This window comes from Hypomesus nipponensis, chromosome 4 (assembly GCF_054491055.1).
Source record: "Hypomesus nipponensis isolate SF chromosome 4, ASM5449105v1, whole genome shotgun sequence".
In the NCBI taxonomy this organism is placed as follows: Eukaryota; Metazoa; Chordata; class Actinopteri; order Osmeriformes; family Osmeridae; genus Hypomesus; species Hypomesus nipponensis.
Genome location: NC_140364.1, coordinates 15,295,773 through 15,318,039, shown reverse-complemented (window position 1 = coordinate 15,318,039; position 22,267 = coordinate 15,295,773). Strand labels below are relative to the sequence as shown.

Below are 22,267 nucleotides of genomic sequence, written 5' to 3'. Positions count from 1 at the left end.
CACAGCACTTCAAACTCCGCCCACAGGCGCCGTAGTGTTGTCTCACTGGTCAAATCCAATGACATACGCTTGTCTCATTGGTCAAATCCGACGACAATCTCATTAATTTTTTCACTAGACATCCACAACAGCGGAGGTCGAGATTAGGAAGTACCCCCTGAAACGGATCTTGTGTTGCACGTCCCAAGTTAAAAGGATGAAAATACATTGATCGCTATCGGAAATTATTTTCATTCATTGACAGAAGCACGTTGAATATGTCCGTGTAACTGCGTTAATCTGTGGCAATCCAACATTGCCCAGCTAGCTAGAGCTAGCTAGAGCTAGCTAGCTCAACGTCCTTAACGCCTGCAAGACTGAATCGTGCTGTTGACAAGAAAGGGCACCCTGAACCAGTCAACAAGCGGAGGTTAGCATACTTTTTTCAACATGAAGTTCACGCAATTTTTGATGAAAAGCAGCTCAATGGCTGGTATACAAAAAAAGGTGGATAGATTCTCCAAGTTTTCGCCTTCGCCACTGTCCATGAAGCAATTCTTAGATTTTGGTAAGTTTTTACACTTCATCAAACTGCTGATACAGCATGCCAGAATATAAACTTGGAGTTCATCCAGACGACTATCCATTGTAGTCACTATCCAAATGACCACAACAACATTTACACGTTTGGCTGAGACGGATAAGTTAACGGACAGTGAAAACGTGACAGCTGTCTTTGTTGACAGCTCAGGACAGTGTGTGCCTTAGTGGGTCACATAACATGGGGACAGTGGGCCCTCCGGCATCAGATATTTTCCATTCCTCTTCCTTTAGAGCTATGCAACCCCTGACACCGTTACGCAGTCACTGTCCTTCTCCGGACCACTTGCTATTCTCTTGAAACTTATCATGGCCAGTCGGAAATCAGACGTACAAAGTTGCTTTCTATGAATATAGTAATGTGCATTGTACTGTAAGTTGTCAAACCGGTTATAACCACAGTCATTTGACTTTCGTTGAAAACTGTTGCAATAGTTCACAGATAATTAACAATCTTTTTGTGGCTTGCCATGATACGTTTTGTTGTTCTTGGTTTAACAACAAACCTGTTGAATTAATTTAGGTTCTTGCTGTGCATGCATTCACAAATCCCAGGCCATCTTGACTTTAGTCACTACTAAAGTAACTATTAGTATAAAAAAACAAACTCTTCAATTGAAGATTAGGCTAATCCACCTTCTGGATAAAATCAGCAAATGTCCAAGGGATAATGTCTACTTGAGCTTCCTGGACAGTGTCCTTTCCTGTCACAAGGCCATCCTTGTCTGAAACTTCCTGTATTCTTTTCATGTGACTGCAGGCTCGGCCAATGCCTGTGAGAAGACGTCGTTTGTGTTTCTGCGACAGGAGCTTCCTGTGAGGCTCGCCAACATCATGAAGGAGATCGACTTCCTCCCTGACAAGCTACTCAGCACCCCATCCTTACAGCTGCTGCTCAGCTGGTGAGCTAAGTCCTTTACACAGCCGATTATTATAACTGGAGTTGATCAGATTAAACTACCTGCTCGGCCTAACCACCGCCCCCCGCCCCATCGTAGAGGTAGAGGTGTTGGTGAGTCGGACTTGAGTTTGAAAGCCAGTGTGGGCGGGCTGGGAGGAAGCTCTACTGACCAGCTGTGTCACATCAGCATGTGCATTTACCTTCCTGATCAAAGGATGTTCTAGACCAGAAGTTTTTAACCTTTTTGACCTTGAGGCCCAATTTTTATAGTTTTTATAAAGTGGCACGGGGACCATTAAATATTAACTATGTATAGGTTTAATTGACTTCACTCTTCACTCGTTTGATTTGTATTCAATAATAAACCAAATCCATTTATTGTTTAACAAGCAAAAACCTTGTCAAATAAAATTACATGATAAAATGGGATCATCACCAAGACTTTTATTAAACGTTTATGTAAACCTGCTGTATCCATACTGTATCAAGACACCAAACAGGCTGATAATTCATGGACCAAATCAAGCTGTGACAAGAAAACATTTCAAGGATCAAGTCATGCTTTTTAATAATAATAAAAAAGACCAATAGTAGGATTTTACTTTAAACAAAAATAAATTATATATAAATCATTCAATCAATAAAAACGGGTTGATAATAAAAATGCATTCAAATAATATAAATCTATAAATATAAATAAACTGTGAATGATATTGAAATAAAGTGCAAATGAAACTATAGTCTTATAATCTGGAAAGCCTTAACTTAACTCAACCCAGAAGGAGCCCAGGTCCAGTTTGCCCCACTGCAGCTTTTAAGTGCTGTCAGTGGAAACTTCCAGAAGCTGTGATTCCAGGTGTGAGGGCAGAACAACATCATTTGCACTGGAATCCACATGTTTCCCCTCTCTGGGATCCTCAGGAAAGTAGTCACCACATTTCTCTGCCAGTTGTGAGAGGTGCTGGGAGAGTCACTGATCTTCACCTGAGGGGAGATTTCCAAAAGGTCAGACAAAAGTGGAAACATGTCCATCCTCTTTTCCTGGGCCCTCTTGGTCCACAAAGCAAGTTTCCTCTTACAAGCTTCAACTTTGTCTGCAACACTAAATATGTTGCTGTTTCTTCCTTGAAATGAGGTGTTCAGTTGGTTCAGTAAGGAAAAAATGTCACAGAGGTAGGCAAGTTTTGCTGTGAACATTATGTCAGCATAGTAATGTGCAAGATGAGATTTTCTCAGTGAGAAAAGAGAACACCTAATTCCTCAGTTCAAACAAACGATTGAGGACCAGTCCTCTGGAGAGCCATCTCACTTCACTGTGATATAGCAGCTGGACATGATCTGCTTCTATGTCCTCACAAAGCGTAGCAAAACATCTGGAGTTCACAGCATTGTTTTTGATAAAAGTTTATGGTTTTTAAACTTAACATCCATCACCTGGTGAAGAACTGGTGACATCTGGTGACATCTTAGATTGGGATGGTCGGCAGCTTTTTTGGAGCGGCCTCTCCGATTAGCTCACAGCACATATCAACAGCGGCAGGCAGAACCGACTCCTCCGCTATGGTGAATGCTTTCTTACTCTGTGCCACACGTCTGGCTACGAGGTAGCTGGCTTTCAATGCACATTTAGAGTTGCTTGTCAGTGAGACGACAGACCTTTCTGCATCTGCAGCCCACTTTCCTTCCTCTTAAAATATTCCACAGGCTTTCCCACGAGCATCGGGTGCTTGGTCTCTCGATGCCGCTGTAGTTTTGAGGGCTTCGTTGGACAGCAATGCCTCAGTTCCTCCATTTACGAAACCGTATTTAATGAAGTCGAGATTGTATTTCCGCAAAAACTTTGTCTTTTGGGTGGGGGTGTCGGCAGGACATTCGTCTTCATTTTTTCTTTTTTAAAACGTCTACATTTTTTCTCTGTCTATTGGCGCTTTTTAAACAACTGATTGCTTTACCGCCTCCACATGGTCGAAAGCTGCACGCGGTCTCGCAGTCTCGCGGCCCACAGGTGCAAAACTGAAAGTTTTTTGCGGCCCTCTAGGGGGCGCTGGCGGCCCTATGGTTACGAATCACTGTTCTAGACCATGGGTCTCCAACCCTGTTCCTGGAGAGCTGGCTGCCTGTAGGTTTTTACTAGTTCAGTACTTTTATCACAAGAAACAAACAGTATGGGGTGGGGGGATTGTAACTTTTTGATCTGCAGTCAAATACTGAAACTAAGCTAAGCCCTCCCCCAAGTCTCTCTCTCTCTGTAGCCACAAACTCTAATACTAGTGTCTACTCCCTCATTTGGACCAATCCCGGCCCACCCTCATTTGGACCAATCACGTCTCTTGCCTCATCCCATTGCCAGATGGTCGCAGTGTGGAATGTTCTGAGTTAGATCCCTCGCTCTTCCCTGCATCCATGACTTTACTCCTCCACACGGCACATGCAGAGAGCACATCCCCTGGGTCCACTCCTCCACATGCAGAGAGCACATCTCCCTGGTCCCAGTGTGACAGTGCAGAGAGCACATCTCCCGGGTCCCAGTGTGACAGTACAGAGAGCACATCCCCCGGGTCCCAGTGTGACAGTACAGAGAGCACATCCCCCGGGTGCCAGTGTGACAGTACAGAGAGCACATCTCCCGGGTCCCAGTGTGACAGTACAGAGAGCACATCCCCCGGGTCCCAGTGTGACAGTACAGAGAGCACATCCCCCGGGTGCCAGTGTGACAGTACAGAGAGCACATCTCCCGGGTCCCAGTGTGACAGTACAGAGAGCACATCCCCCGGGTCCCAGTGTGACAGTACAGAGAGCACATCTCCCGGGTCCCAGTGTGACAGTACAGGGAGCTCCCCTCACTCGCTCTCTGATGCTCTCAAGCACACACACACCCAGCATGGCCACTTAGTGGCAGCTGTCCCTGCTCCTGTCTGTGTCATGTGAAGTTCCTTTATTATTATTTTTTAATTTAACCAGAAAGAATCATTAAGAACAACATTCTTATTTACAAAGATGGCCTGGCAAAAAGGACAACGGCACACAATCACAGCAGTACAACATACAGGAGAAAAAAAACAACAAAAACAAGCAGGTTAGACAAAGCAGGGCATTAGTACATGGCGAATCAGAGAGGATACAAAATGTTAAAAGCACAAGAACACAAAGCAAGACAGACTGACTGGCAGGAATGAACAGAGGATACAGGCAGGTGGGAAACAGACAAGGCAACATTGGTGCAGCAACACTAGACAGTTGGCAACAGATCATAAGACAAACCAAATAGGGACAAATAGGACAACAAATTCTGAGGGGTTAAAAGGTGAGAGAGCGTTTACTGAAATCGGTGAGGATGAGTGAAATGGCTTCTTTGAAGGCAGGGATAGAAATGAATGTGTCCAGTTTGAGATGTTTTTGCAGAGCATTCCAGTCAGAGGCTGCAGCGGACTGAAATGATGCAAGACCTAGGATGGATTTGTGTTTGGGAATCTTTTACTGGATATAGAGAGAGGACCGGGTGTTGTGTGTGACAGGGAGCGAAAGCAGCAGGTGAGACAGGTAGGGGGGTGTCCGGTGAAGAAGGGTCTTGTAGATGAGGGTAAGCCAGTGAATATTACGACGGGTGTGAAGTGAGGGCAAAGGAAGGACCAGAGGCATAGAGGAGTTAGGGTGTCGTCAGCGTAAAGGTGGATGAGTGAGTTAGCTGCAGCGAGGGGCATGTTCCACAGTAGAATAGTGGGATTGAATACAACCATGGTGACAGATACAGGAGGTCTGGTTCCTGATAGAAGACCTGACAGTGCTGTGACCTGTGTCTGGTTCAAGACCACCATTAGCTGTCACATAGATACCCATATGACTACTACAGTGGGAGAACTGCCAAGATTTAATGTTCATTTGTTTGGTAAACTAAAGGGCATGACCTCGATAAACAAATCACACTCGTGAACCTTTGAACGGAAACACGGTTTGTAAAATGCTATCAACCTCTACACGAAACTAACTTCAGGTTAAATTACTGAGCAGTCCAGCCACCTCCCTTCAGGCTCTCTTATCAAATACAGAACTGTGTTCAGGACCGATACAAGATGTCTAAACTTAGCTCTCTGATTCAGCCTGGGCAGTGTCCACCTCACTCAGCTCAACCATATTGATCTGTCTCCTCCTTTACTGGTGCCAGAGGAGTTGACGCAATAAATGCTGGCATAAACAAACCACAGCCTGAAACATTGTTTACAAGTGGCCCGGGTGAAGGTTCTATGACGGGGTTGGTGGGACTGGAGCCGACAGCGCACGTTCAGGAAGCGAGGAGGATTCAAGGTCAGCTGAGGGAAAGTCAGAGGTTTAAAAACATGGTGTCTAGGTCTGACCCCTCACCTAGTTCCCCAGAGTGTCAGCCTGCATGGTGGTGCTGGGGTTCTCAGAGCTGCTGCTTCCATTGCAAGGCAGGCTTACTTACAGCTCTCCTGTCTGCTACACTCCTAAACAAACAGTAGTCAGGGTAGTAGTTATTATATGAGACAAAACTACTACTGTACATTTATAACAGCATTGTTCCAGTATTTATTACATGCTGTTTTAAAACTGTGTTTAAGTGAAGGTTGTCAATGTACCGGTAGCAGTATAAGAAAATATTATGTATTCATGTAGCAGACACTTTATCCAAAGTAATATACAATACACAGGGGAGGGGGGGATTCAAACCTTTATGTCTTGATTTGTCAAATACTCTAACCACTGAGCCCTTCCTTTACCTTCATGTCAGGTGTTTCTGTGATATCCCTAACCATGTGCTGGTGTCTCTCTAACCATGTGCTGGTGTCTCTCTAACCCTGGGCTGGTGTCTCTCTAACCATGTGCTGGTGTCTCTCTAACCCTGTGCTGGTGTCTCTCTAACCCTGTGCTGGTGTCTCTCTAACCATGTGCTGGTGTCTCTCTAACCATGTGCTGGTGTCTCTCTAACCCTGTGCTGGTGTCTCTCTAACCCTGTGCTGGTGTCTCTCTAACCATGTGCTGGTGTCTCTCTAACCATGTGCTGGTGTCTCTCTAACCCTGGGCTGGTGTCTCCCTAACCATGTGCTGGTGTCTCCCTAACCATGTGCTGGTGTCTCTCTAACCATGTGCTGGTGTCTCTCTAACCATGTGCTGGTGTCTCTCTAACCATGTGCTGGTGTCTCTCTAACCCTGTGCTGGTGTCTCTCTAACCCTGTGCTGGTGTCTCTCTAACCATGTGCTGGTGTCTCTCTAACCATGTGCTGGTGTCTCTCTAACCCTGGGCTGGTGTCTCCCTAACCATGTGCTGGTGTCTCCCTAACCCTGGGCTGGTGTCTCTCTAACCATGTGCTGGTGTCTCTCTAACCTTCCAGGTACTCTCAGAGTCTTCTGGAGCTTGTGGACTTCCTGGAGAAAGACCCTGATGACAAAAAGATCCTGAAAAAGTAAGTCGGTATGAAGCAGACACTGTGTGTGTGTGTGTGTGAGAGAGAGAGACAGCGTGAGTGTGTGTGTTGTAGATACAGTACCTGGTGTACCCAGGTAAACCCCTCGTCTCCTCTGACAGGTTCACCGAGACGCTGGTGAACGTGAGGAACCGGCACAACGACGTGGTTCCCACCATGGCGCAGGGCGTGGTCGAGTACAAGGAGGCCTTCGGCGTCGACCCCGTCACCAACCAGAACGTCCAGTACTTCCTGGATCGCTTCTACATGAGCCGCATCTCCACACGCATGCTCATGAATCAGCACTGTGAGCATTCGCCTGCCTGGACTGGACACACACCTTCACACACACACTCACAGAACCAGGCTGCTCCACTCAGGGCTGAGATGGGGGTACTATGTACTGTGCCTGGGGAATACCGATGGCTCCTGGACTCTCTGGCACCAAAACACTGTTAGAACTGCACACTTCTGACCATCACAACACTGTTAGAACTGCTGATCCTTGACCTTCTGTTGTACTTTCCACATGTGCCTTTTGTGTTGCCGTGGATAAAGGTGTAAATGTCAAACGTATATGAGCACAGTATCAGAGGAGTTAGTTGTGTGTGATACCGTGTGGAGTGGTGCAGTAAATGTTCTCATCCCGCTCTCAGCTCTCATCTTCGACGGCAGTGCTAACCCTGCCCATCCCAAACACATCGGCAGCATCGACCCCAACTGTGATGTGGTGGAGGTGGTCAAAGGTACCCACTCTCTTCCTCATCCCATCCTCATCCCTGTCCTCATCCCAGCCCCAGCATGTATTTAGATTCCTCTCCTGGCTTCATCCAGTCTGCCGAGATGGTTTTAGTCAAATTTGACCTGGGGGAGGGGGGGTCATACGACTGTCATAATTACTAGGCTGTCCCTCGTCTATGCCTTTATGTGAAATTAATCTTCGGTTTCTTCTCTGTAGATGCCTATGAGAGCTCCAAGATGCTGTGTGAACAGTATTATCTAACATCTCCTGACATGGAGATCATACAAGTTAACTGTGAGTTGAGCTCTCATTCATCACTGGAATCAGCAGTTAGGAGAAAAGATAATGATCCTTGAAGCAAAGAACTGACCGATACAAGCCCTGAGATTAGACCGAAACAGGACTTATTCAAAGTATATTTCGTTTGACATTTTATACAACTAGCTGATTCTTTTTTTTTTTTTTTACTAAATGTTGCATATTTTGGACGCTTTCATAACAAACCACCCATTACACTTTTATGGCACTGCACATCTTATTAGCACAGTTGTCATAGTTTGTGTTGAGGTATTTGGCTATCCTCTTAACTCTCTCCAGGTGGCCCCAGGGAAACATTCTCTTGTTTCCCTCTGTTTCTTAGACAGCGTGTAAATACATGATTCTATTCATGTGAGAACTGATGTGAAACCTGGAGGCAGTTGTTGGAGTCAACTGTTTGTTTTTCAGCCAAAGACGTGAACCAGCCTCTCCACATTGTGTATGTGCCCTCTCACCTGTACCACATGCTGTTTGAGCTCTTCAAGGTAGTGCAGCTCTCTCGTCTGGAAATACACAACACGCAGTTATTCATTTACAGAACTTACAGCACTTTTGATGCCCGACGCTTGTTACAGGAGTTGTTGTATTAACCTTGTATTGCAATATTTCTGGAATTTTTTAGCTCAGGTTAATTTAAAACTTGAAATGCCTATATTAGGGTTGGTATGCTCAGTGGTGTGTGTGTATTCCAGAACGCCATGAGAGCTACTGTAGAGACTCATGAAACCAGTCTGACCCTACCACCGGTTAAAGTCCGTGTTTCACTGGGCAGCGAAGACTTAACCATCAAGGTACGTTTGTGTTGTTTACGTTGTTGTTTGTGATGTTGTTTATGTTGTTGTTTGTATTGTTGATTATGTTGTTGTTTGTGTTGTGTAGATGTCAGACAGAGGAGGAGGTGTCCCCCTGAGGAAGATTGAGCGTCTGTTCAGCTACATGTACTCTACCGCTCCCAGCCCCGTCCACATTGACAACTCCCGCAACGCCCCCCTGGTGAGCTGCACTCACAACCAGGAAGCACCACACTCACACCCAGGAAGTACCACACTCACAACCAGGAAGCACCACACTCACACCCAGGAAGTACCACACTCACAACCAGGAAGTACCACACTCACACCCAGGAAGTACCACACTCACAACCAGGAAGCACCACACTCACACCCAGGAAGTACCACACTCACAACCAGGAAGCACCACACTCACACCCAGGAAGTACCACACTCACAACCAGGAAGTACCACACTCACACCCAGGAAGTACCACACTCACACCCAGGAAGTACCACACTCACACCCAGGAAGCAGTAGGTTATAAGTTTGTTGTTTTTATGTTATATGAAGTCAGGTTGTCATGTCTGAGCTGGTAAATGTTCACCAGGGTCCTCGGATCTCCACTGTCGTCTTACAGAGTGAACATGGTTGTAAATTAGCTGAATTACAAACCGGGATGTAGCTTATTGACTAACGAACATTAAACTGGAACTGGAGAAATGGAGACCCAGTACAGCCAAGCCTTAGTCTTGAAAAGGAACCCTGACTACATCTGCATAATAGAAATGTAACTATAGCCATTATGGTTACTCTACATGTTGCCGTTTCATGTCATTTGACATGTTACCGTGTTGGCATGATGTAATCGGCCCAGGTGACAGTGTTGTCATGGTAACCTCTGGTTCCGGTTCCTCTAGGCTGGGTTCGGCTACGGTCTCCCCATCTCCCGTCTCTACGCCAAGTACTTTCAGGGAGACCTGCAGCTCTACTCCATGGAGGGGTATGGAACCTCTGCCGTTATCTACCTGAAGGTAAAACACACACACACCGACACACACACCGACACTTCAGATGGTCTTTTGTAGAGAGGTCTTCCTTAAAGTCCGTCTCTCTGTGTTGTGCTTCAGGCCTTGTCCACAGAGTCTGTGGAGAGACTTCCTGTCTTCAACAAGTCTGCTCTGAGGCATTACCAAACCACCACAGAGGCAGACGACTGGTGCATGCCCAGCAAAGATCCCAAGAAGCTGGGCAAGTATGAGAGGAGGAGCTAGTAATAGACTGGACCAGTTCTGACAACATGGAAGAGGAGGAGGAGGAGGAGGAAGAGGATTCACTAGGTCAAGAGATGGAAGGATTCATCAATCACACTGACAGAGGGGGTGTGGCCTGTGCCCCCTCGTTGATTGGACTTGGCAGAGGGGGTGTGGCCTGTGCCCCCTCTGTGATTGGACTGGACAGAGGGAGGGTGTGGCCTGTGCCCTCAGATTTTAGACCAGCTAAACTTTATCAGATTCAACCTGAACCATGAAGCCCAAAACACATGGCACCGAAGATCACTAGAGTAGCTGTCCTTGCAGCTGTCCCAACACGTAGCAACAAGTCATACACAGGTTTCATGTCATTTATCCGGTTGAATCACATAGATTCAAATATTTCTCACTGTTGTCAAAAAATGTGTTGTACTGTGTGCTTTGGGCTTCAAAATATATATATTTGCCTGAGATCAGGTTTAGAGGAAGAAAATGACCTGAGACCAGTTCAAATAGTTTCTCTGTTCTCCATTCACTAAAGTGAAAGGCTGAGTGGGCAACACACTGAAGTCAATTTAGTATTTATTTCAATCAGTATCACAGAACACAAACAGTGAAAAAGCTAGGGTTTTTGTTAACCTACAACATACCTCTTTATCAGTTAAATGACTAGCTAAATTCTGCTCTGGGTTATACAATGTTAAAACATTTTCACCTGAAATTATCCCTTCCACATACTTTGGGGCGATAAGTGACCTTATTTTTAAGATCAACCTACGTTGATTCCTTATCACTGGTCTAAGTTGAAAGTCTTTAAACTAGATGAAAGTATATCCACAAGTGTTTAACATTAGAAATGAAACCATGAGACTCAAATAGATCAAATATATTTAAAATGTTCAAGTTAAAACCATTTTTGTAAAATTACTAAAAGGATTATTAAAAAAGTTATTTATTGAATGATATTTAGTGCCATTGAGCAGGATAAAAAGTGAGTGTTGATGACTTGGACACAGTTTGGAAAAATGTGTTAATCCAGTTTAATTTAATTGGCTATTTCTAAATAGGTTTTATGATTGCATGAATGGCTATTAATAATGATCCCAATTATAGTCATATCTGTTTTCTAATCAGTCACAGTTTCTATGCGTGTCACAAAGGAAGGTTTCCAACAACAACAAAAAACTCTAAAGTGCCAACATTAATTCTACCGCCAAACTGTTCAGATCTCTAAATCTGATTCAAAGTTGACTACATGATCTCAGGACGTCGAAGGCATTTCATAGTTGTTGTATTATTACCATAAGTGCTGTGTGTATGTCTATATACCGTGTATATACATATATATACATACATATATATATATATACATACATATATATATATATACATATATATATATATACATATATATATATATACAAGTGACCGGTTAACCCTTTTCACTATGTTCCCAGGACTAGTTTAGCAGTGGTGTGGGTTTAGACAACCCAGAACAGATCTGATTGGACCTCACTTTAGTTCAGATCCCTGTCCTAGATGTGTGTTCTCACACAAAACCCATCCACAAGAAGTCCAATCATGTGATCTAGAACCGTTCTGTGAACTAGAAGTGTACTTCCTGTGTGTGCTAGCATGTCGCACATCTCTGACAAGTATTTTTCTGTCGGTTCTAGTCCCATTTCAGTAAACAATATCTCGTAAACACAAGGGGACGATCGGAGACAAGGCCAGGTTTGGTAGCTAGCATTAACGAGAATATTCCTCTTGATGTCGTATTTCCTGCATCTGACCCCCTAGTGGAGGAGAGATTAAGCTTGCATGACCTCCTTGCATGAGCTCTTGTCCCCAGATAGCACAGCAGGATCACAGATGGGGAGAGAGACATCCATATTACCTTTCGGTACCCTATTCGTTCTGTTTGGTTGTTCTGGTTCGTACCTCGAAGGTGTTCTGATGAAGTGAATGGCAAGGGTCTCAAGGTAGTGTTCTGTAGTCAAAGGCCCTGCGGTCTTAAACAACACTCTACGACCCGGCACTGCTCTATAGCTCGTTAGTCACATGACCACACCTGCATTCTCTTTACCTCACTGTATGCTGGTGAACGCTGATATTTCACCGTTTGACCACCATGAACACTGACCAAGCTGGCATCCTATAGCCATTTACTGCCATTCTTCCTGCTGTGTTTGTGTGTGTTAACCACACACACACACACCTTTGCTTACGCTTTATAAAGTGCAATCAGTTGATCTATGGCAATAACTAGTGAAAGCTGCTCACATGACTGCTGGAATGTAAAGCTGTACATTCATGACTGATTGCAGGGTATTTCTGCTAGGCTCTTCCTGTTACATCACCTTCTGCTTTCAGAACCGTAGATAGTGGGTTGGTATTAGAACCTACAATAAACTGTGTGAAATGGTTTGGTATAAAGCCTCCAATTTTTTTTGTCACTGACTAACTTGATGAGTAACTGTTCTGAATGACCTCAGTAATTGACTATACCATGCTTTCTAGGAAACCAGCACCAGCTATGCGTAAATTCAAATGTAGCCTAATATGAACTTAATTTCAAACTTAGGTCGGAGACTACCGTACAGCTCTAGCCTACAGTACGAGTGTCAAAGCTAATCACAGACATAATAATTATGTCTATGGCTAGCGAGTTAAGAGTTAGTATAGGTCTAGCTAGAAGTTGCCGTTAGACGGCAATTTTCTTATTTAAAATGTCTTATGTTTCCATTTATTGTGCAACCAGTGAAAGAAGACTCTCTTGGCAGGCTCTTTGGTGGCATGGTTGATTCCGATGAGTTCACAGCTTGATATAGACAGATACTAGTAACGGTCGTTAAGGTAACCAGAATTACACAGCTAGGTAGTCTAGCTCTAAAGTTTAAAGTCCCAGTGCTGACAACGCCAAATATCAACACACGTGGAAAGCGTCTTGTCCAATCAAATTATTTGATCGGAACTACTGTTGTATAACACAATATTAAGGGTGCACCAGCTGAAATAGTTCCAGGGCACGCAGCAGGCGGCTGACTTGTTTTGTCCTGAAAGAGAGTCTTTCTCCAGCCTACCTCCAGCATGAGGGTCTATACAGGGACGGCTGCCAAATCATAGTAGGCTACTCTGAACATGCCGTCCTTTCTGTGCCTTCTGCGTGAACGATGCTCCCTCTCGTGGCACCCCCCCCCCTCCCCCCCCTCCCTCCCCCCCTCCCCCCCCCCCCCCAGCACACACTGCCCTGGGAGGGTGTGACACCTCACACACTCAGAATGTCGCTGTCCTCAGATCCACTCCCTTGCGGGCACACGGTGACTGACCCCACACACACGTGACATGGTCTTACTCCATGGAGGGGTGGGGGTTTCATTATACATTCTATCACACTTTTACCCTCTGGAAAAGGCTCTTCTATTTCACCCACTTTTTATTTGGAAGATTATATTCATATATACATTGCATCCTCAGTTATAAATGTTTTTAAAAAGCAGTCCCACCCACTTTAGAAAACAGACTTAAGGCCCCGGATCAACCAGTGTGTGTGTTAGGCCAGTCAGGATGCCTGGCAGTCTTGTGAAGCCAGCTGAAACCTCACACACACACTGTGACCTCTCAACTATATGGCTGATATCCACCCTCCATTGCACGCTAAACAGACAACCATAACTATTGTTGTGCTGTGAGGTCATTCACAAGACAGGTGGGTCTGATCAACAGGAGTTGTTTATAATGTGCGCTGGCTAGACTTGCTCTTTCAGCAGCATTATGCAACATGTGTCACATGGTCCGGAATGACCTTGACAGCTCACCTCCATTTAAAATGACGTTTATTATATTTCATGTATTTATATAGCAGAAGCTTTTGTCCAATGTGCATACATTGCCAGGTGGATTTGAAACTGGGTTTTTTGTTGTTGTTATATACTCTAACCACCGAGCTCTAGCCACCCTCTCTACAATGTGGCTTTAGGAAAGCTGCTTCCTCCCAGCTACTCAAACACACACACACACACGTCGAGTATAAAAATCCTTGCAACTGTTGAAGACTTTTTCAGATTCTCTGAGGCACTCGGTACCTCTTAGCCTCCTGTGACACTGGAGACAGGGACCCCTCAGAAGAGATGAGCCCACAACGAGAGATCCAGACCCATTATGTTCCACGCTCATCATGTGAAGTAAATCACCCACCACCTTCAGAGAAGTGTCAGCTCATCTCAGACGAGCCGTCCGCAGGCTCCCTGAACAAAGACTTTAATAGCAGAGACTTCACAGCTCCAATCACCTCCACTCTCTAAAGAGCCGGCATGCATTCTCTCCTAGCTGCTAACAGCCGGGTCACATTAGCCACAGTGCTGGCATGAAAAGGAGGCAGACTCGTGTGGATTCCTCAAGATATAATGTAAGTTGATTATGAGATAGGGCACATTCACAATACAATGGGTCCTCTGATAAAAAAAATGGATTCCACAGAGAACTTGACTGTACTTATCTGTAATGGCAGGTGGGATGGAAGATTCCCAGGTTATATTCCTTTATGTTCTTTTCAACACAGGGTAAATGGGGCTGAAAAACAACTGTTTTGTTTTATGATAGTCAGGAACATGACTGTGAACCGGATGAAGAATTCACAGCCATTGTGTTGAAAATGGCCTTGAAAACGTCCAAAGGTTACTCTACAGAGCAATACAGCTATCATACAGTCCAGATCTGGTATTTGAGTATACTCACTTGACATGCTCAGTGCTTCTTGCTGGACTTTTAAGCAATTTGTGTTTTTAAGCAATTTGTGTTTTTCAGTCCATAAGGTCTAGTGAAGCAGGCGCTGCATAGACACAGCTGAGTGGACATTGAACAAGCAGCTCTCTGTTTGGAGCGCTTTGTCAAGTGTTTGTTCCCCGAATAGAAGGGTATTGGAGCGAGAGAGTCTGCGGGTGAATGTAGTTCATCTGAGAGAGAGAGGCCACAGCAATGAGTCACTGTTCCACACTAGAGCGAAAGATAAAGCAGAAACAGGCGAAGCCTCGTTCAGTCATGGCACCTGGGCAGAGTGCGTCTTCTTGCTCATCGACTACACCTGTGTAACTTCCAGCCCCTAGGTCCATGTATTGAAAAGGCGACAGTAGACATGCCGCACAGACACACGTGCACGCACTCTGACACACGTGCACGCGCTCTTGTCAGTCCAGCAGGCCCTGGGGCTCCAGCAGCAGGTATGTCTGGAGGGAGGGGGGCAGGGGCAGGAGGGGGACCCCGGTGTGACAGTGAGGGCCCAGGACCAGGCGGACAGCACACCTGGCCAGGTGCAGCAGGCTGCGAGGCGAGTTGGAACACACAGAGAACAGGGACTCGTAGAAGTCCTCGTGTTGCTGCAGAGAAGAGGGGGAGTTTGGACAGCTGAGTGGTTAGAGCATTTGACTGCAGATTAAGAGGCAGAGGCCTCACCCCCCATATGTACTGTCATGTAGCTACCTGGTAGGAGAGATCTGGAATGGCTTCCCTCCACTTCCTGGTGTGTGTGATGTTAGGGTAGGAGTTAACCAGCACCTCTACAGCTTTGGGATACGCATGGCAGCTCTGCAGCACCTGCACACACACACACACCTACCTGAATACAAACCTCCCTTAACACACACACACACACACACACACCTACCTGAACACACACCTACCTGAACACACACACACACGCCTACCTGAACACACACCTCCCTGAGCTACACACCTCCCTGAACACACACACACACACGCACACACCTCTCTGAGCCCTACCTTGTGGAACTGCGGGGGGTAGACGCGTGGCGCTCCGTAGTTGAGCAGCAGCTGGTAGCAGAGCTCTGGCCTTGCCGCCGGTCGGACGCCCGTCACCTTCAGCACGTAGTGCAGCGGCCCGCAGCCGTTCATGTCCATGACCCGGGGCGCGGCGCCCGCCGCCAGCAGCATGTGCAGCAGCACGTGGTCACAGCTCCACGCCGCCGTGTGCAGCGCCGTCTTATGGTCCTCCTCCTGGAGGTTGGGGTCTGGAAGGGAAAGACACCCGTCTTTATCTAACCCTGGCTGGGGTATGGAGTCCACAGGTATCTAACCCTGACTGGGGTATGGAGTCCACAGGTATCTAACCCTGGCTGGGGTATGGAGTCCACAGGTATCTAACCCTGGCTGGGGTATGGAGTCCACAGGTATCTAACCCTGACTGGGGTTTGGAGTCCACAGGTATCTAACCCTGGCTGGGGTATGGAGTCCACAGGTATCTAACCCTGACTGGGGTTTGGAGTCCACAGGTATCTAAGTCTGGCCGTCTCCCTCAGAGGTGCACATGCTGTATTATTAGTCTCAGATGTGGCTGGTCTGAATCACACAACCCCCTGCAGCTGTGGCCCCAGGGGAACACTGGGAAATTGAGTCTTTGGCAGGGAAGCGGCAGCCATCTTTAGAGGCTGTGTCATGGGACGCCACAATAAGAAACTAGAACAGTGTAGGGCTCAATACGAACTTTTAAAATGTGTTATTAGTTAGCTGAACTGGACGGGAATTGAGAATCTAACATGCACACACCAGCGTTGTGGTCCAGCAGGATGCGGGCGACCAGGTGGTGTTCCTGGCTGTAGGTCTGCAGGCGGGCGTCCAGGGCCCAGAAGGCAGCAGTGATGAGGGGCGTCTCCAGCCGGGAGTTCAGGGCGTTCACCTGGCCCCCGTGGGACAGGTATAAGGCTGCCAGCTCAGGGATGCCGAAACGAGCCGCGGTGTGGAGGGGCGTGTCTTCATCGCTGTTCTGGCTGGGCATGTTCACCTTTCCTCCTGGGGGGGGGGGGGGGGGGGATCATCTATCAATACTTAAAATCCATCAATTTGTACATTTTGTCCTAGGTTAATCCATTTCTCCATCCCTCCCTCCTTTCCTCTCCCTCCCTCCATATACCTCCCCCCCTCCCTCCAGCCCTCTCACCTCCTCACCTCCCTGCAGCTCTCTCCCCTCCTCACCCTCCCTCTCCCCTCCTCACCCTCCCTCTCCCCTCCTCACCCTCCCTCCAGCCCTCTCTTCTCCTTACCCTCCCCCCAGCCCCCTCCCCTCCTCACCCTCCCTCCAGCCCTCTCCCCTCCTCACCCTCCCTCCAGCCCTCACCCTCCCTCCAGCCCTCTCCCCTCCTCACCCTCCCTCCAGCCCTCACCCTCCCCCCAGCCCCCTCCCCTCCTCACCCTCCCTCCAGCCCTCTCCCCTCCTCACCCTCCCTCCAGCCCTCACCCTCCCTCCAGCCCTCTCCCCTCCTCACCCTCCCTCCAGCCCTCTCCCCTCCTCACCCTCCCTCCAGCCCTCTCCCCTCCTCACCCTCCCTCCAGCCCTCTCCCCTCCTCAGCCCTCACTCCAGCCCTCACCCCTCCTCACCCTCCCTCCAGCCCTCTCCCCTCCTCAGCCCTCACTCCAGCCCTCACCCCTCCTCACCCTCCCTCCAGCCCTCTCCCCTCCTCAGCCCTCACTCCAGCCCTCACTCTCTCCCCACCTTTCAAGATGACCTGCTTGGCACAGTCCACAGACTCCCTGGTGATGCAGTAGTGGAGGGGTGTGTGTCCGCTCAGCGATACGCTGTTCACTCTGGCCCCGTGAGCCAATAGCAGGGCGACGCAGTCGGCGTGCGACGCCTCGCAGGCGACGTGCAGCGGGGTCTTCCCATTGGGCTTCCTGTTCACAGCTGCCCCCTGCTGGAGCAGGGCCAGGGCGGCTTCCAGGGAGTTGTTCATCACACACACGTGGATGCCCGTCGCCCACGACGAATCTAGTGTGTAGCCTGGCAACCAGTATCCTAGGCGATGGAACGAGTTTCGCAATTCCAGTTTTAAATAAAGAAACAGAAGTGTTTTGGATCTCATGCGGATGTTTTTGTGGACGTCTAGCGCCACTTAGTGGTGTAACTCAGTACAACACTCCAACACTGCCCAGTTTCGTAACACTTCTGCACAAATATTAAGAAATACCAACTATATCTGGATTTTTTCCTGGATTCACTCACTAGTCAACACTGGGTTTATATAATCTTAAATATTTTATCTGGGTCCTGTCCCCCTCCACACACACACACACACACACACACACAGACACACACACACAGACACACCTCCTACCTTGTTTGTAGGATGCCAGCAGCATGCTGGTATCCTCCACCTCCAGCACTGTGTCTATGTCCAGGCCGGTGCTGCGGAGGACATGCACAACCTCCTGGGCGTCGTTGGCCACCAAGGCCTCAAGGAAGCGGGCCTTCAGCCGCTTCAAGCTGTCCTGTCTGGGGGTCAACTCCTCCATGGCACACTCTGGTCCTGGGCCTGGTCCTGGGCCTGGGCCCGGTTGCAGGAGAGACAGCAGGCCTGGCAGATTCAGCAGGTGTCTCAGCCTCGTCACCACAGCATGGAGGATCTGGGCGAGGAGCAGGCCGACACGACCCCCAGACATCCCCTCCCCTGGACGTCTCTGCGTGACCCCCCTACCAACGCTGAGCGCAGGGGGACCGGGGAGGGGCGAGGGAAGGACGTGAGAGGCAGAGGAGGAACGCGGGAGAGAGAGAGAGAGAACAGGGGAGGGAGGGGTGAAATGTGACCCTGGAGTGTGATTGGGCAGGATATATATAGAGGTTGAGGAGAGGAGGGGGGAGGGAGGGATGTGGGGAGACTCTGCTGGGGGAGGTAAACAACCTGAGCTTCTGGAGCTGCACACCACGGCAGTACAGACACATGCAACGAGCAAGAAAAACACCAGAACACCAGTCATGACAGCAACTCTGTTCCAGTTTATTCAGTGACAGATAGCTGCCTGTTCTACTTCCAGAATTTTCTACTACTTGTCCAGAATGCAAAAGAAAGTAAAGGAACCGCTTGGGGGGGGGGGGGGAAGCTTAGCAGTTAATTTAAAAAGTGTGTTCTAAGATGTCATCGTGATTATCTCTCGCTGTGGGACATCCATGTGGACAGATCTCTCTCCCTCTCTCTCTCCCTCTCTCTCCCTCTCTCTCTCTCTCTCTCCCTCCCTCCTTCAGCTCTAAGGATGGACTAAGCACAATGACAGGACATAGAAAAGCGAGGTATTACAGCATATTGCTTCTATAGCTCTTCACTGCACATAGAAAAGTAGTTGAGAGACAGAGCAGGGTGATCAGATGTGTTTAGCGCTACAAAAGGGTTCAGGAGAGTCGAGGTGACACTACTGGAGCAGTTTTAGGAGTAGATAAGGAGGGGTACCCCACAGGTTACACAAGTTAAAAATGATCATACAAACTTTCATCATAGGAACTTGATTTTACGATTTTCATTTTAAATTACATTTTTTTTTCTTTTTTTTTTGGCAAGATAGGTAATCATACAATTCTGGATAAATTATAATTGTGTTAATACTCTTAATGTTGCATAAGTTATTATAAACAATAGTCAAAGTACTTGGTTTTAAACATATACAATAAATAATGTCATAAAGCATGAATCAACATCAGTATGATTTCTCTGTGGCATTGCCTGGAAGTACTGTTTCAAACTGTAGCTGTCTTATAACTGCCTCCACCCTGGTCCTCAGGCCCCCTGGTCCTCAGACCCCCTGGTCCTCAGGCCCCCTGGTCCTCAGGCCCCCTGGTCCTCAGGCACCCTGGTCCTCAGACCCCCTGGTCCTCAGACCCCCTGGTCCTCAGGCCCCCTGGTCCTCAGGCCCCCTGGTCCTCAGGCCCCCTGGTCCTCAGGCCCCCTGGTCCTCAGACCCCCTGGTCCTCAGACCCCCTGGTCCTCAGGCCCCCTGGTCCTCAGGCCCCCTGGTCCTCAGGCCCCCTGGTCCTCAGGGCCCCCTGGTCCTTGTGCCCCCCTGCCCTGCAGGTTCAAGACGTCTCCCTGCTCCAGCACACCTGGTTATAATGACTGGTCTTTATCAGGCTCCTGCTGAGCTTCATAACGACCCGTTCATCTGAACCAGGTGTGTTGGAGCAGGGAAACCTCTAGAACATGCAGGGCAGGGGGGCACGTGGACCAGGATTGAAGACCACTGATGTAGTCCCTCATCTCGTCGGTCACAACACTGCTGCTCTACACATGGAAACATGATGCCAACTTCCTGTAAACCTGATGCCAACTTCCTGTTCAGTACCTTCTGTACCTTCGTTCAGATGTATTGCATAACCTTATGTCTCGCCCACGTCGAAGGAATTTCAAAAGTGAGACATAAAACCTGAACACACTATAGAGATCCTCCAAGTAAAAAATAAAATAAAAATCAGTTAGGACTGTTTTGTATTAATCTAGTGCAATTTGTATAATCTCCTTAATGCGTGACGTTGTTTAAATGACTGTGGTAAAACTTAAACACTTCTCCACCTCCACTCAAACAACACTTAACGATGAGCTTCAGCCTGCACACCCCACCCTCCTGCCCAGCAGCGCCACCTACTGACTCCAGTGACATAAGACAAGTGGCTTTAGCACAACAGCTCGGAGGAAACGGCTAGAAAACAGGACCGAAGGCTCGACCGCCACGGTACAAACCCTCACGGGGAAGAGGAGGAGGAGGGAAACCCTGGCAGGGTCACACAGGTGAGGTTCTGCTCTAGAATCTAAAGGCAGCAGCTCAATGTTCTTCTGATGTGTAGACAGTATAAAAGAGGTCAGGGTTAGGATCACAGGCGGAATTAAAAGCCATGTTATAATTATGCATACACGCAGGAAGTTCCTCAGTCCTTCACAGGACCTGGGAGAGACAGTTCGTTACAGAGTTTCACACGACGACTCTGCAGTTCCTCAGGGGGGAGTCCGCTGAGCTTGGCTGAGGTCCTTCATGTTGGGTAAGTGTTTGGGGTCTACAGGCCCTTTACAGGGACAGCAGTCAGGTAAACGCCTCAGTCAGACAGTGTCCAGACTTCCAGTGTCAAGACTTCCTGAAGTGTTCCTGAAGACATAGAAACCACTTGTGTCTCTCCTTGCAAATACTTGGTTTTCAATCCCTCTAAAAACTACATTTCCTGCTGAACAGCCTGACCTACTGTCCATGCTGAGCAGTTATCTTCTGTCCTCCAGAACTGGGAGAGTGCAGCAGAGAGCTCCTAGTGGCGAGGTCTGGGTACTGCACCACACAGGGCCACTCATAACACAGTCTCTGCTTTAACAAAGTTGATAGAGGATTCCATAGATTTATCCGCACATATTAACTTTCCTTCTATCAAAAATGGCACATTAGACATATGTATAAGTTTGAACTGTATATCATCGTACATGTACATTGTTGTCTGAAGATGTGTCAATCAAAGTGGAGAAACAGGAAGTGATATGTTAGAGGTGGAGACGGGTGACAAGTTCCTGTTCCAAAAACAACTCTGTCTGTAAATAAATAAACCTGAATTAAAGACAAACATATTCAGGCAAAATAAATACGAAAGGTCAAACTGTTAATTCGTAATACGGCGAGGGAGGGGGGTTGAGGCATAGGAATATTCAACTAGATGCTCAATTTGGTTTTGTTCGCTTGCTTGCTTGTAAAGTCACTCAAAGGACTCCCCGCTGTCTTCCTGGACACTGTAGTCCACTGCGGAGCCACTTGTAGTCCCCGGCTACTGGTTGGAGGGGTAGAGGGAGGGTGGGGAAGGTGGGTCTGTGGCCTGGGTCACTCTGCGGCGCCCTCTGCCGTCTCGGAGGGCTTGCGGGTGTGTTTCTGCAGCAGGTCCAGTTCCTTCCTGTGGAGCTTCTCCTGCTTGTCCCGGCTCCTCCGAGCCTTCTCCACCAGCACCTTCAGGTCCTTCACCTTCTTCTTGATCAGAGCTCGGTCCTGGGAGGACGACACGCCCAGAGCCTGCAACACACACACACACACACGGCATGAAGAAACACACACACAGCATGAAGAAACACACACACACACGGCATGAAGAAACACACACACAGCATGAAGAAACACACACACACACAGCATGAAGAAACACACACACACACGGCATGAAGAAACACACACACACAGCATGAAGAAACACACACACACACAGCATGAAGAAACACACACACACACACACAGCATGAAGAAACACACACACAGCATGAAGAAACACACACACACACAGCATGAAGAAACACACACACAGCATGAAGAAACACACACACAGCATGAAGAAACACACACACACACACAGCATGAAGAAACACACACACAGCATGAAGAAACACACACACACACACGGCATGAAGAAACACACACACACACACGGCATGAAGAAACACACACACACACAGCATGAAGAAACACACACACAGCATGAAGAAACACACACACA

At 47.8% G+C, this 22,267-nt stretch overlaps 3 protein-coding genes across 5 annotated transcripts in view; 1 reads left to right on the top strand and 2 right to left on the bottom strand.

The window, feature by feature from the left end:
• Nucleotides 1-124: 124 nt before the first annotated feature.
• Nucleotides 125-10,948, top strand: pdk4 (pyruvate dehydrogenase kinase, isozyme 4). The gene is made up of 11 exons (XM_084696963.1): nt 125-547; nt 1,340-1,481; nt 6,829-6,900; nt 7,023-7,207; nt 7,557-7,646; nt 7,859-7,936; nt 8,369-8,445; nt 8,653-8,751; nt 8,840-8,953; nt 9,651-9,764; nt 9,861-10,948. Exons 1-11 carry the CDS (start codon nt 430-432, stop codon nt 10,002-10,004), a joined length of 1,233 nt encoding a protein of 410 aa, XP_084553089.1. The 5' UTR covers nt 125-429; the 3' UTR covers nt 10,005-10,948.
• A 2,854-nt stretch (nt 10,949-13,802) lies between these two features.
• asb4 (ankyrin repeat and SOCS box containing 4) lies at nt 13,803-18,518 on the bottom strand. 2 transcript variants are annotated; one of them, XM_084697146.1, is made up of 6 exons: nt 18,108-18,518; nt 17,489-17,788; nt 16,545-16,787; nt 15,762-16,009; nt 15,462-15,593; nt 13,803-15,358 (listed from the first exon to the last, which is right to left on the bottom strand). In XM_084697146.1, exons 1-6 carry the CDS (start codon nt 18,430-18,432, stop codon nt 15,170-15,172), a joined length of 1,437 nt encoding a protein of 478 aa, XP_084553272.1. In that variant the 5' UTR covers nt 18,433-18,518; the 3' UTR covers nt 13,803-15,169. The 2 variants fall into 2 exon arrangements, with proteins under 2 accessions (XP_084553272.1, XP_084553273.1); XM_084697147.1 differs by having other exon boundaries at nt 15,462-15,575.
• Nucleotides 18,519-20,634: 2,116 nt separating this feature from the next.
• Nucleotides 20,635-22,267, bottom strand: part of ppp1r9a (protein phosphatase 1, regulatory subunit 9A) — a 28,545-nt gene continuing 26,912 nt past the window's right edge. For both annotated transcript variants that reach the window (XM_084696961.1, XM_084696962.1), the window contains one exon: nt 20,635-21,792. In XM_084696961.1, coding sequence (XP_084553087.1) covers nt 21,607-21,792 — 186 coding nt within the window. In that variant the 3' untranslated portion in view covers nt 20,635-21,606. The remainder of the gene's footprint in view (nt 21,793-22,267) is intronic.

Excerpts from the sequence above, each read along its gene's own strand:
- pdk4 (XM_084696963.1), top strand. The coding sequence starts at position 430 with ATGAAGTTCACGCAATTTTTGATGAAAAGCAGCTCAATGGCTGGTATA. Across the intron at positions 1,482-6,828 it reads TTACAGCTGCTGCTCAGCTG|GTACTCTCAGAGTCTTCTGG; the intron begins GTGAGCTAAGTC and ends CTAACCTTCCAG. Across the intron at positions 8,752-8,839 it reads GCGAAGACTTAACCATCAAG|ATGTCAGACAGAGGAGGAGG; the intron begins GTACGTTTGTGT and ends TGTGTTGTGTAG.
- asb4 (XM_084697146.1), bottom strand. The coding sequence starts at position 18,432 with ATGTCTGGGGGTCGTGTCGGCCTGCTCCTCGCCCAGATCCTCCATGCT. Across the intron at positions 17,789-18,107 it reads GCTGGCATCCTACAAACAAG|GATACTGGTTGCCAGGCTAC; the intron begins GTAGGAGGTGTG and ends TCCATCGCCTAG. Across the intron at positions 16,010-16,544 it reads CCTGCTGGACCACAACGCTG|ACCCCAACCTCCAGGAGGAG; the intron begins GTGTGTGCATGT and ends TTTCCCTTCCAG.